General features: G+C 51.0%; 1 protein-coding gene across 13 annotated transcripts in view; it reads right to left on the minus strand.

Annotated features, from left to right (window-relative positions):
- Positions 1-258: 258 nt before the first annotated feature.
- DNMT3A (DNA methyltransferase 3 alpha) overlaps positions 259-14830 on the minus strand; it is a 105662-nt gene continuing 91090 nt past the window's right edge. For 5 of the 13 annotated variants that reach the window (XM_043917341.1, XM_043917342.1, XM_043917345.1 and 2 more), the window contains 7 exons: positions 13741-13886; positions 12805-12895; positions 12478-12626; positions 11374-11459; positions 8502-8571; positions 7743-7861; positions 259-6729 (listed from right to left, as the gene is read on the minus strand). In XM_043917341.1, the coding sequence (XP_043773276.1) occupies positions 6588-6729; positions 7743-7861; positions 8502-8571; positions 11374-11459; positions 12478-12626; positions 12805-12895; positions 13741-13886 (803 nt within the window). In that variant the 3' untranslated portion in view covers positions 259-6587. Of the gene's footprint in view, positions 6730-7742; positions 7862-8501; positions 8572-11373; positions 11460-12477; positions 12627-12804; positions 12896-12926; positions 13604-13667; positions 13887-14830 lie in introns of those variants that run through there. The other 8 variants (XM_043917337.1, XM_043917336.1, XM_043917338.1 and 5 more) reach the window with 5 other exon arrangements.

Below are 14830 nucleotides of genomic sequence, written 5' to 3' on the forward strand. Positions count from 1 at the left end.
ACAGAATTTTGCTTTTCCAGCAACTCCGCCTCGCTAACTGAGCTTTGACCTTCCAGTCAATCAAACCACCCTTTTTTAAATCTGGTTTACAATCCTTATCGAATGTTCATGCAGGTGATGTTTTAAAGGGAGGAACTGCATTGTCTACACCCAATGCTAGGACCTCCCGATTGGGGCACTTAAACCTCTCTGGGGAAGGCTGAGAACAGTCATGTCAGGGGGAAGGAGACGCAAGACAAAAGGACATTATTACGGTGCTTTTTCCGTTTTTCTTTTTGCACAAAAACAGTCCATTTATTCAAGTGTTCTCCAGCACAAGTACATTAGAAAGGAGCTTTATTATATTCTTCTGGGCACAAAAAAAAATGTGATGAAGGCGGAATTGACAGACTTTCTACATCTGCTGTACGCACTGACCTCTTTATAATTATTTCATAACAGCTATGTCACGAGCATCACTTACACAGAGATACAACAGGACATGGGGGCATGGCGGTGGGGACCCACGCAGGGCCTTCTCACACCCCCTCCCCAATGTCCCAGAACCAGACTGTGAAATGTACATTATTATTGTCAATAAATAGAGAAGCAACCCTAAAAAAAAAAAAAAAAAAAAAAAATACAGTGGTGAAAGGATGCTGGAACCAGGAAGAAAAAAAAACAACAACAACAACAAAGAGTCAGAAGAGGAACTGAAGAAAAAGGAAAGAGGGCCGGGAAGGGAAGGGTCGGGGAGTAAGTCCTGCATTTAGCTGCGTGGAATGTGCAGTCAAAGTGCTCTCCCGCCGGGGTCAAAGCGAAATCGTCTGTAACAGTAAAAGTTATTACCAAATCAGCTACGGAGTTTATTCTTCAGTATGAATACATGATTTCCCACAAATAAGTAAGCACCCGCTACTTCAATGCCTCAGCTAAAACACATGAAATCGTTCATTTAGTTTTCAAGTACAAAGTTAAAATGCCTTTTTAATAATAATATATCAGAGTAAAATAATAGTCTCTTTTAAACTCCACTACAAGAAAACAAAACAAACAGTCATTGTCCAGACAGCAGACTTAATTTAACAATATATATTTTTAATAAAATGTTTTAGCACCTTGTTGAGTCACCTCCTCCCTCTGCGTATTCTAAGGAATTTCGGTATTTTTGTGGTTGGTTGGATTCTAGGGCTGTGCTACCAAATCAGTCTGTGAAGTGAAATGGGACTCAGGTGATGCTTTCGGATCCCTGCTCATGTTCTCGGGCCCAGGGCTGGAGGCCATGAGGAAGCCGCCCTCCCATGCCCCTCGGGGAAGTTTTCCAGTTAGGGGAGTTACAGGAGTCTGGGGGCTTCCGTCAGGGCAATTTAGCCAGTCACGACCAGCCAAGGACCTTCCATCATTGTCCTCACTACTTCTGACCTGCCTGTCTGTCCCTCTCCCCTGGACTCCACTGTTGAGGGCCAGCGGTAAACAGGAGGCCAACCACAGGCCTGCTCAGCCAGGTCTCAGGAACACACAGTGCAAGAGGGTCTGACCTCACATCCTAGAGACCCCGGCCTTCCTTTACCAAAACGTAAAGATCCAAGAGCTTCTGCTAGAACAGTGGAGTCCATCCTTGATATAAACCTATCCTCTTTCCTCTTAGATCCTCCAAACACTTGTGATTAATCCTTGCCCCAGCAGGGAATGGCCTGGGGGGCCAATCCGGCTCCACGCCACCCCTCCAGAGGTGGAGGAAAAGAGAGCGGGACAACTCCAGTGTCCTCTCTTGACCACAAGTGCTGAAAGCGTCCAGACTAGACCTTGCCCGATGACAAATTCAGATTCCTCATCTCCCAGGATTAAAACAGGGCCTGGCTAGAAACCCAGTTCTCAGCAGCATCTGGGCTCTGCTGACCACAAGTAACAAGCAGCTCTCGTCAGATCAGATCGCGGTGCCAGGCAGGTCCCATGGCCCTAACCCTGCAAGTTCCCTGAAAATGACACCTCTTAAAGACACCATTGCCACAGCATCTCTGCACCAGGCAGGACAACAGGAATTCAAATCCGCCTCCAAGACCCACTTTATATATAACTTATGTCATCAGTGAGATGAAGACTAAGACCACTCCCTGGATGGCTCTGCTGAAAGAATCCTTCCCTTGCTCCTGTTGTACACCATCCTGTGCTGGAGATGGTGGGCTATTCCCATCGAGGTTTCCCCAGAATTGCCAGTTGCTCGGGAAGTAGGGGGAGACTAGTTCAATGTCCACTAGCCTTCCTTCCTGCTGGGTCGGCCTGTCCCAATCCGCATCCTACAGAATCATCAAAAACCCACACAGGCACCTTCGCCAGCCAACCTCTCCCAGGCCCGTCTCAAAAGCAAAGCGGCCCCCTGTACTCTTTTGGGGAAGTCTGCTTTCTAGAATGTTCAACAGCAGGAAGATTCTGGGGTCTATAAAGAAAAACAGACAGTGGCACACCCGGGTGGCTGTCTGCAAGACCCCACCAGCCTTCACCCCTAGCTCCCCAGCCTATGCACTTCGGCTGGTCCCCAGGGAAGGGGGTCAGCACCAACCAGCTCGAGGCCCCCAGAGCACAGCAGCTGCTGGCCAAGTACCAGCTTCCTCTGTGGGCAGACAACCCCCAGCTCTGTGACCCCGGCCAGCTCCCCCAGCCCAGAGTCACGGATCTCTTTGGCACCACACTCCACTTGGCACCTGCAGTAAGTAGGGGGTACCACCCTAAGTCCCTGGAAACCCCCATTTCCAGGAATTTGTACATGAGCCTGCTCAAGAGAAACAAAACTCCACCAAGAACATGCTCGAGAATTTTCCAAAGGCCTTCCTGGTTTCTCCCACTGCACTGCCTCTACCAATGATCCCCCACCTTAATCCACGCACAACTTTGACTCGGCCTATCCAGCACAGCTCTCCTTTAGAAGGTATCCCCAGAGGCACCCTGGGGGTTGGAAGGAGATAGTGAAGAGCACCCCAGCCTGGCCAAGTTGGCACATTCCCAAGGTCCCCTTGGGGCCTGCCAAGTTCTACTGTGGGATCAAGCCCCCAGGTGTGGCGGGAAGAAAAGCTGGCGATTGTTAACACTCATCCCTGCAAGGGGGCCTTTGGCCAAGTCAGGTTGCCAGACCAGGAGGAACAAAGATCAGCCACAACAAGCAAGATGGCCGGACAACAAGCGAGCTGGCCGGCCCACACTGACCCCTCAGGGCTTGCCACATCCCTGGCTACCAAGTTTCTTCCCCACGCTCACTCCCTGGATGGAACCTGGGCCACTGGGAAAAACAAACCCCTGCACACAGCAGCAGACACATGGCCTAGGAGAGCCAGAAGGTCTGCAGAGGAAGAGACAGTCCTGACACAGGCTGGGAAGACCTTAGCGTCGGCCGCCGCCAGGGGAGGGAGCACCTTGGACTGTCTGCGCAGCCCTCCTCCCCCGCCCTCCGGAGTGGTGCTGGTGGGCTCCGGGCGGGAAGATGGAGCCTGGCTGGAGAAGGAGGGGGGCGGGGTGAGCACCACAGTTGGGTACAGACTCCAACGAGGGAGGGGCAGAGGGAACCCCCCCGCCAGCTGCTCCAGCCCCGTGGGAGCCCACCGTCACCACCTGCCATCACGGCACAGAGCTGGCAGGAAGCAACCGGGTATGATCTTAAAAACCAATCTGACAAGGATATGAGTAGCTTGAGGTGTGGGACTAAGCACCCCCTAAAAGGAGTGGGAGACCATGGCCACCAGCTGTGAGCTTACTCCTGAGCAATGAGCAAGGGATTCAAAGCTTGGTTAATTTTTTTTTTTTTAACCAATTACTAATTTGCTTTATTCCAAAGATGAGGTTCGCTGTCCCATTTCTTTCCAATGGAAGCCCCCTGGCCAAGACAGCCCTGGACGTCAGTTTCATTTTGGACGGGGGGAGAATAGGTAGGGGGAGCTGAGGGCTGACTTGACTGGTGCCTAGGGTTGCAGGTCAGTGTCACAGGTTGCTAACAGAAGAATCTTTTGACATCACCAGGGGCAAAAGAGATAGAACGCTACCTGCTAGAGGAGAGCACCTGCTAAAAGAAAACCTCCTCCTTTTCCTGTCTTCAGCACCTAGCAACTTCTGGGATTGACAGTCTACCTGCAAACAGGGCAACAGAGGTAAAGAGCTGCAGGGCCGACTCCGCAAAGTCCTGAATCCTGGGGAGAAGAGCACTGGGAGCTCCCTGGCTGTGTGTGTATGTGTGTGTGTGTGTGTGTGTGTGTGTGTGTGTGTGCGCACGTGCATTTGTTATGCATCGGTATAGAAACATGTTCCTGTGTGTGCGTGTGGGACTGATTGATTGGTGTGGGGCTTGTCTGCAGTGGGGCCCGAGACTCAGCCTTCTGAGCCTCCTTCCCCCACTCCCCACGACATAATATTTCTTATACATGACCCTATCTATGTATTTATATAGCGCCTATCAGCATAGGCCCTATCTTTCTAGGGATGCGAACATGGGACCATGTGCTTGACAGCACACCTCCCAGCCCTGCCAGTCCCAGGAGGTGCCATTCCCCCCTCCCATTATAAAATATATATCTCTATATGCCACATATCTACACCCCATCTATTCAGGCAGGCGTCTGCCCGTTGGGCCCTCACCCTGGAGCCACCCACACCAGCCCTGCCTACCGCCAACGCCAGGCCGCCTGCCTCGGTGGGAAGCGGAACCAAGTGTCGTGCACTTGGGGCTCCAGGTGCTGCCGACTCGAGGTAAGAGCACAGCTTTCATCAGACCAAGTACTAGAAAAAAAATACACACCACTCCGATCACACACGCGAGGAGAGAGGGGCCTGGTCCTCCCTCCAGCCCTGACACACGTGACTCGAGAGGAGGGAAGCAGAAGAGAAGAGGGATGCGCCCGGAAGGCCGGCCTCGGGGACCCCCCCGGCCGCTCAGCTGTTGCCCGCCGCGCCTGGTGGCCCACCTGGCCCGAGGGGTGGGGAGCCAGGGCACCAGGGCCACCACTAACTTAGAAGCACCCTGCTCCCCGCACCTTGGTTTGAAACCTAAAGGGAGGGGGGGGTTGGGTTTTTGTTTTCTTAAAAGAAAATCTGAAAACAAACATAATTATAACCAGAACCATAAGAATAATTATAACAAAAGGTGTCATCAGCCTCCCAGTATAAAACTGCAGCCTTTGGAGATGACCAAAAACATCACATTCCAGGGGCCGGAAGCCGCCTTGTGCACAGAGGGTGGATGGTGGGGGCCTCATAAAAGAACACACAAAAAGCGACTTAGACAGGAGAGCACCAGTACGTTTTGTATGTTTTTTTATTTGCTCCAGGTGGGGTCTGAACTGTCACTTGCCCGCACTCTGGATTTTTTTTCTGATCCCACCGCAAGGAGCCCTCGAATCGGCTAATGTGAGAAATTGGGAATGAAGACCCCTCATCCTGCCATCTTGCCGAGGGAGTCTCCTTTTCGAAAAAAATCAAAAGGTTATTGCGTGAGCCTGGATGGATCCCACTCTCAGCTTTCCACGGTCCCGACCACCAAATCTCACCCCCCTTTTTTTGGCAGGGAGAAGCGGGAGAACGCTGTTCCCAAATTCTCCTTCACACCTTGTTAAACACCAAGGGGAAATCAAAAAACCCCACCACGGAAACGGTTCACCTCCAAGCTGTCTCCCTTTCTCCATCCTTGGTTAAAACCCTTTGCACATAAGGCAACGTGGAAGCTGATGTTTTTACTCATCTCGCTGTTGTAAAGCACCATTATGAAGTCGGGTTGTACAGTAGTTAACAGTACCTTTTATATATATATCTCATTTCTATCATATATATATAAACTGTAAACAAGAGGTAACAGCGGCTTCTAGAAACTGATTTTCTTCAAGGTTTCCTGTGTGGTAGGCACCTGAATACTGTATAAAAGGGTCTTGTGTGGTGTTCTCGTCTCTCTGCTGCTAGTTGGGTTGTGATCTGCATGACCAGGAATGGTGCTGGCAAGACAGCTCAGTGGCTGGGAGGGGACTCTGCCACCTGAGTGTCTGTTTTCTGTCCCCTGCTTGTGCTCCTATCTGATCAGGCTAGAGACAACAACAAAAAAAAAGATATATAGTAAAAAAAAAAAAAAAGAAAGAAAAAAAAATCCAATATATAGATTTCTATAGAATTTCCTTTTTTTCCTTCTCTCCCATCTTTCCTCTGCAAGGTATGGTTACTATTTTTTGTTACTGATTCTTTTTTTTTTTTTTTTGCTGCAATAAACCCTCTTGTTTCAGTCACAGCAAGAAACAAAAACCCAAACAAACAGAAAACCCCTCTGAAAAGAGTAGAAAACAAAAGGTTTGACCAGAAAAAAAGGGGGTAGTGGGGGTGGGGAGGGAGCTTGGTTTTGTTTTTAAATAGGACTGAAGATTAACATCGAAAAATCAGGAGATGATGTCCAACCCTTTTTGCAAGGCAAAGCCCTCCGGAATTTCCGCCTCTGTGGGGTTTGTTTGTTTTGTTTTAAATTCCTTTTTCTCTTCTGGGTGCTGATACTTCTCTCCATCCTCACGTTGTTGGTGTTCTGTTGTGTTTTGTGTTTTTTGTTTGTTTGTTAAACCTTGTGTCACTAACTTGGTTTGCCCTCACGTCCCTTACACACAAGCAAAATATTCCTTCAGCGGAGCGAAGAGGTGGCGGATGACCGGCACGCTCCACGACCGGCCCAGCAGTCTCTGCCTCGCCAAGCGGCTCATGTTGGAGACGTCGGTATAGTGGACAGGGAAGCCAAACACCCTGGGGAGAAAAGGCAGAGAGGGGCAGGGGTCAGCGCCAGCCTGGGGCGATCCTGTCTGTGATAACCAATTCGAGTCTCAGGCGCCTGGCTACTTTATGTGGGTCTGAAGGCAAGTTAAGATGATGACTGCCGAGATTTACCATACAGCGGAAACAAAGCTGTTTGTGTGCTCAGTCGTGTCTGACTCTGCAAACCCCATGGACTGGACAGCTCACCAGACTCCTCTGTCTATGGGATTTCGCAGGCAAGAATACCAGAGTGGGTAGCCATTCCTCCTTCAGGGGATCATCCCAACTCAGAGATTAAACCTGCGTCACCCGCGTTTCCTGCATTGGCAGGTGGATTCTTGACCACTGACCCACACGGGACGCCCAGAAACAAAGTCAGTGTTTGTGAAAAACACATCCAGGACACGCTTCACCTGAGACTGAGACCCACAGTGGGCATCTCAAGTCTGTAATAAATACACATTCCTATATCTTCCCACCCCCCCACCCCGCACCGCAGAGGAGGGAAAACTCTGCAAGGGCTCCCAACTCATGCCTGACATCAGGAGTTCCTGCTTGCTCTGGTTGTGTGTTAACTGTCTCTTTGTTTGACTAAATCAAAGTTACCCCAAGAAAAAGGACTCGAGTCCAGTCTGCACAAACGAGGGCACTGAAGCTCTAAGGCCCATCTGCTCCCGTGCTGTCTTGGTCTACAAAGAACCTAACATGAGCAGCGTGAAGCAGGGAAGCCGGGTCCCTCTTGGCCTCCGGGTGGCGGGACGGGCTCTGCAGCTGCAGTGTCTCTTTGGAGTTGAGCAGGACCACTGGGAGCCAAGGCACCAGGGACAGATTCCTAGATGCCCCCTACTTTAGCCCAGCCTCACAATGCAGAGTCCTCCCTGGGCATCAGCCATGTTGGGAAATGCCTGGGAAGACAAACCCACTGCTCACAGGATGTCTGCAAGGGATCTGAGCCTGGCACAGAGGCCGGGATCCCACCCCCCACCAGCACAAAGAGTGGGTACCTTTCCATTTCAGTGCACCATAAGATGTCCTCTTTCTCATTCATGAAGACGGGGAAATGCTGGTCTTTGCCCTGCTTTATGGAGTTCGACCTAGTAGTAATGGTCCTCACTTTGCTGAACTAGAAGATGGGAGAGGAAACGGAAGATGAGCACTCATCCGCAGCTGACAGCGACTGCCATGTCCGAGGCCTACAAGGCCTGCTTCATCCAGGGGCCAGGGTTGCCCTGCTCTTCCTCCTACACAGAGGGTACCCGGCCATCCTCACTCCAATCCTGCTGGCCAAGGACTAGAGACAACAGCTTGAGCCACTGTCCTTCCCAAGTATTCTAAGAAATGTTTTTCTTCCCAGGAGTAATGATTTACAGGCAAAAGGATGCCGAATTACCCAGGGGTGCAAAGACACCCCTGGGGTGCCAGCAGTCCCAGGAGATTTCTCCAGAGAGAAATGGAACTACCACATCATAGGAGAATCTGCTCTGAAGGTTCGTGCAATGATGATCCTGGCCTGGTAATTCAAAAGCCCAGGGATCTCGGCCAAGACTTCTTAGCGTCTGCCTCCCACGGGACCAGCAGGGCGACACTCAGCAAGGATTCTGACCTCTTCCCCTGCCCTTCAGGCTTTCCCCCAGACCCTCCCTGTCTGGCCAACTGCAACCCCGAGTTCCATCCTCCGCAGGCAGCACACAGCCCTGGTGCTGCTCCAGCGCATCCTGCCCTTCTCCTTACCCCTAGCAGAGGGCTTTGATGCTGGGGCTAACCTTGGCTATTCGGCCGTGCTCCAGACACTCCTGCAGCTCCAGCTTATCATTCACAGTGGATGCCAATGGCCTAGGAGGCAGGAGAGAGAGGGTAACGACCGAAACCAGGAGAATGGCAGGGATGCACTCTCAGCACTGACCCAGCAGCCATCTGATTCACATGGAGAAGTAAAGAACCCCCATCAAACTCCCCCAAACACGGGCACAGACACTGTGGCCACTCACGGACATAGGGCCATGAAGCATCAAATCCTTTAAGGTAAACTCAAAAGTGGTCCCAAACTACAAATAAACAGATAACGCCTGCCTGCCAAGAAGGGGAAACACCCAATTATTTTTAAACCTGTTCCCTAAAAATAGACTGCACCTGAAAAGTACTCATCACAAAGCAAGCTTTGGCATGACAGAATGTTCTGTATTTTGACTATGGTGATGGTTACAGGTATGTACGGTGGATGACACTCATCAAACTGTACATCTTACATGTACAGTTAACAAGAACTTAAATTCTGCACAGTCCCCAGAAGACTAAAACTCCGTGACACTCAACGTGTCACTATTCAGAAGGCAGAAAAGATCACTAAGTATCACTTTAGGTGATAGCCTTTTCTGACATTTAGGATTACTTACTAAAGGTTTCACATAGTGGTCTACCACCCAGGACCCATGGTCAAGTTGCACCTCCAAACTCCTCTCTGTTTATGTGCACATGTGCACGCACACCCACCCTCACACACACACACACACACACACAGCGTACTTTGTCCCCTTGTGCTTGTACTTTGTCCCCTGCAGTAACTCCACTCCTCCTGGAAGCTCAGAGTTCTAAAATTTTAGGCTTGGAAGAAGCAGGTAAGAAAACCCCACAGGCCCAAGGTCTGTCAGGAGATAATGACTTAGTGGCTCTATAAAAATACTATACTACATAAGCCCATCCACTTTATCAAATATGCACAGACATCCTGGGAAGGTTAGGGGGACACCAAGACAGTTTTTAGGTCAGCTACCCACTGACCCACCTCCTTCCGAGCCACAAGCCCTCGAGAAAGACAGGAGCTTTGCCAAACGGGTCTGAGACTGGGAAGTTCCTAAAACCTCCTGCTATTGGCAGAGAGGCATAGTAGATGACCGAGGTCAGGTTAAATGGTTCATCTAATTTACAAGGAAACCATGGAAATTTAAAATCCACATTTGGGGTGGGGGTGGGAGGCGGTTCAGGAGGGAGGGGACACATAGCCTATGGCCGATTCATGCTGATACAGGGCAAAAATCATCACAACAGTGTGATTATCCCCCAATTAAAATAATTTAAAAAAAAACTTAAAACATTCTGGAAAATACTTCTCTTTGTAATATATTATTGCAATTGGGGGAGTATCCCTCTGCTTTTGAACCGCTGACTCTCAACCAGAATTCTTTTCTCCTCATAAAGTGAGTGAAGTCGCTCAGTCGTGTCTGACTCTTTGCGACCCGATAGACTGTAGCCTGCCAGGATCCTCCGTTCATGGATTTTCCAGACGAGTACTGGAGTGGGTTGCCATTTCCTTCTCCAGAGGACCTTTCCGACCCAGGGATTGAACCTGGATCTCCCGCGTTGTAGGCAGATGCTTTACCTTCTGAGCCACTGGGGGAGAAACCTGGTGGTTTCTTCTCATAGGCCTTTTTATAATATGACTATTACACTGAAGAAATGAAATTTTCTTCGTTCCTGGGCATTAACATCTCTGTGCAAACTACACAAAGGGCATCTTCCCAAAAAAGGACTCGATGCCAACAATGTGCGTGAACAGTAGTGGAGCAGGATGCTCTAAGCTGTGTGGTGCCTGCTGTTTCAAGATGCTGCCTCTGCACGTGCACCCCAATGTTCATCACAGCACTGTTTATAATAGCCAGGACATGGAAGCAACCTAGATGCCCATCAGCAGACGAATGGATAAGGAAGTTGTGGTACATATACACCATGGAATATTACTCAGCCATTAAAAAGAATTCATTTGAACCAGTTCTAATGAGATGGATGAAACTGGAGCCCATTATACAGAGTGAAGTAAGCCAGAAAGATAAAGACCATTACAGTATACTAACACATATATATGGAATTTAGAAAGATGGTAATGATAACCCTATATGCAAAACAGAAAAAGAGACACAGATGTACACAACAGACTTTTGGACTCTGTGGGAGAAGGCGAGGGTGGGATGTTTCGAGAGAACAGCATTGAAACATGTATATTATCTAGGGTGAAACAGATCACCAGCCCAGGCTGGATGCATGAGACAAGTGCTCGGGCCTGGTGCACTGGGAAGACCCAGAGGGATCGGGTAGAGAGGGAGGTGGGAGGGGGGATTGGGATGGGGAATACATGTAAATCCATGGCTGATTCATGTCAGTGTATGACAAAAACCACTACAATATTGTAGAGTAATTAGCCTCCAACTAATAAAAATAAATTAAAAAAAAAAAGAAAATATTAAAAAAAAAAGATGCTGTCTCTGGAGCCCAGCGGCAGGCACCACTCTTTCCCATTCCCAAACACGTCCTCCGTGGCTTTACCTCAGGAAACTAAGGACTAGCTGACTCTCGACACATCACCAGTACAAGAGAACCAACCCTGTAACTCAGCAGCACCATACACGGTCTTCTGTGTCAAGAGTGTGCTTTTTAAAGGCCCTATCTGGGACCACTAGTTTTTCGATTCTTAGCCAAGTTATTTTCTACACCCTGACTCCCCTTCTTCCTCAAGGAAAAGCAAAGACAAAATACTTGGCAGAGCAGCAAGCTGGTCTGCAGGGGAGGCTGGTCACCCCTCGCACCATCGTCCTGCCTGCAGACACCCACCCATGGCCACCCAGGCACGGAGCTCTCACCAACCTGTTCATACCAGGAAGGTTCCCCCAGAAGTAGCGGGCCCTGTGCGCAGCTGACACTTCTTTGGCATCAATCATCACAGGGTTGGACTATAAAACAGAAGAGAGAGAGACGAATATTATAGCGTGCCAGGAAACTTATTAGTTTAGAGCCTCAAAGGCTCTCACTTCTCTCTCAAGAGGCCACACTGTGACAGCCTGAAGCTCCCTGGAAAAGCCAGAATCAAACTCAGCTACATTCCACATGCTCCCACAGGAACATTCTAGACCCGCACATGGTCCACACTGCCAAGATGGAGATGTTCTATCTGCACTGTTCCATGTTGTATCCACTAGCCCACCAGGTGCTGATGGTTGGGTACTTGAGGAGGCTGGTGCGACTGGGGAGTTTTAACGTCAGTTTAAACGCCGCATGTGGCAGATGTCCACCTCGTTGGACCACACAGCTCCAGCTAACCCAGAGGCTTTGGGAAAAAACATTCCAACAAGTATGGATGTCTTTACTGCATGTCCAGATAATGAGCCAAACAGACGCTTGCTCCAACACAGTCAACACCAGCTTAAGGGGTCTGACCCCAAGACTTGGGTACACAAACTGCTCAGCCAGAGAAGGACTCTGGCCCAGAAACCCTCTGCACAGGCCCAAACTGGGCTCAGCCAAGTTGGGACCCACATTACTGGAAGTAAAAACAGAGATAAACCGTGTTTTCTTCCCAGGTGGCATAAAGCACCCATCATGGTGCCTGGGAATGAGGACAAACCATCCTGGTTGGGAAAACTGATTCTGGCATCTCAAAAGGTTCCCCCAGGGAAACAGCACACAGACCTCCCAGCCAAGGAGTCTGGCACTCCACCTTGCTTATGACAGTCAGGTCCTCCACACTCTGAGGCCACACTGACATACCACCTCTTAAGAGTGAGGCCACGGGTTCTATCAGGGGTGGGATTCCTCCTCACCTACTCGGGAAGCCCAGAGCTTACCAACGGGCCCCTTGCAAAGCAGAAGTCCCCAGTCCCCAGCTCCACAATGCAGATGAGATAGGGATAAAGCAGCAGTCCAAGGTAGAAGCCATTAGTGAGCTGGCCAAACCAAGGGTGCTGGCTATACCTCGAGAAATCGCGAGATGTCCCTCTTGTCACTAACGCCCATGGCCACCACATTCTCAAAGAGCCAGAAGAAGGGGCGGTCATCTCCCTCCTTGGGCCGCGCATCATGCAGGAGGCGGTAGAACTCAAAGAAGAGCCGGCCAGTGCCCTCTGAGAGGTCGGAAGAGAAAGCCATCAGCTGGGGCTGTCTGCAGGAGACAGTGGTGTGGCTCGGGCACGGGGAGGGTGGGATCGTTGGGAGTAGCCGTCCCAGGGCAGAAATATCCAAAGAGGAAACCGATGTGCGGAAGCGCCAGCTCAGGAGGCGGAGGGGTGACGAGCCACCTACCGTAGAGTCCCTTGCGGGCGGGGTTGACGATGGAGAGATCATTGCAGGGACTGCCCCCAATCACCAGATCGAACGGGCCCCACTCCTGGATCTGGGAGGATAAAGGTAATGTGATGGGCCTGATGTCCGGGGACAGAGGCGGAAAGGAAGAGAGAAATGATCTGTGAAGTTGGCAAAAAAAAGTACTTTGCTTGGGAGAGAAGAGACCCGAATGCTTTGTATGCTGTCTACACACACATACACACTCCTTCCAGCCATGGGCAAGTTACTGAAGCTCTCTGGGCCCAGTTTTCCAGATAGTAAAGTGAAGTGACTGAACTGTGGGGATCTAGGAGGCCAGCAAGGAAAACAGCCATGCAGAGACAGCAGTCCGGGCTGCGCCAGATGAAATGGGCCCTGTGCCCTCTGAACCCTTCCAATGCCCTTCAGGGGCTGGGATTCAAGGTCTACATGTTTACCTGGAAAGGCAAGAGGGCCACTCAGAGAGGACCCCACCAGACCCCACTACTCTCGACAAAATGCAGGCTGGTGAAGCTGCAGTGGCTAGCGGTACCACGAGGACGGGAACCAACTGTACCCCCACAGCGCTTCACTCAAGGGGGCCCAGAAACCAGCCAGGGAGAAGCCCAAGCCCAAAAGGCCTGGCTTCCCAATTCCCAGTGGAACCTGCCCAGCCTCTTGAGACAAAAGAGGGAGATGGAAGAGCAGGAGGGAGAGAGTTCAAGCGGGGAGAGGAAGATGAAAGCAGTGGGCGCCGGCCCAGGAGCTGAGTGACTTGAAAAGGGGGCGGGCCCAGGAGCTGAGCGATGTGTAGAAGGGGGCGGGTCCAGGGGCTGAGTGCCATAAAGGGGCGGGCCCAGGAGTTGAGTGACGTGAAGGGGCGGGTCCAGGAGATGAGTGACGTGGAGAAAGGGGCGGACTGCGGCGCTGACGTACATGCTTCTGTGTAACGCTGCGGACGTCCCCGACGTACATGATCTTCCCCTGGTGCCGCACCATGCCCACCGTGATGGAGTCCTCACACACCTCAGAGGCGATGTAGCGGTCCACCTGAATGCCCAAGTCCTTCAGCACCAGAAGCCCTGTACCAGCCAGCAAAAAGCAGAGTCACTGGGTCACCTGCCCGGCACCCTGGTCTTTGCAGGGGGTCCCTGTGGCCAGCCAGACACGTGGGTCAGAGTCAGGCCCAAGCCCCACCCTGCCCAGAAAGCTGCCTGGAAACTTCCGGGTCAGATTGGAATTATCAGTAACAAGGACATTGAGGCTGTTACCGTTGAGGCTGTCTCATGCCTAATTGGATCTATTCAGAAAACATTCCAAGAAGGACATTCCAGGGCTTTCTGGAACGAGGGGAGAACAACAGTTGACTCTCGAGTGGGCTTTCCTTTGCTATTTCTGTACACGGGTCCTTCCTTGGCCCTTAACATCACGCTGCAATTCAGCCATCCAACAATACTCAACGTAAACACCGCCTGCTCTAAAAAGGTTTCACTGATGCCCACCCCATTCATTCCATGGCCCCCAGGATGGCCTTCCCGCCTCTGTGAGCCCCCAACACTTGGGCACCCTCTCCACCTCAGAGGACCACGCATGCCTGATCCAGCCCTTCTCTTGGGTCTTCAAGGCAGAGTGGGTGGTCTCATTGAATGTGCTTCCTCCTGAGCTAACCAGTATTCACGCTTCCTGACCAGGACCCTTCCACAAACGCTGGCTGGAACAGACCAGCGTTCCGAAAGACCCTGAGAACTTCAGGAGACTCTGTATGATCCTCCACTGCTCCCAGCAGATCTGCTCCTAGCAGACCTCCCCACAAGGAGCCTGCCCAGACGCTTGGGGTGTGACGTGGATTAAGGAGGCTTCCAGGTTATAGCCTGGGAAACCAAAGCTGTAAATGAACTCCTTTAGGTTCACACAACGACAGCACTGAGCTGGGTAAAGAAGACACACATCCGGCCGGGGGACCAGTCCCACCCTCTGGCCAAGGTCTCTGGGCCCAGCCTTCCCATCTCCCTCTGATCCTGGGACA

Source organism: Cervus elaphus, chromosome 11 (assembly GCF_910594005.1).
Source record: "Cervus elaphus chromosome 11, mCerEla1.1, whole genome shotgun sequence".
NCBI classification, from domain to species: Eukaryota; Metazoa; Chordata; class Mammalia; order Artiodactyla; family Cervidae; genus Cervus; species Cervus elaphus.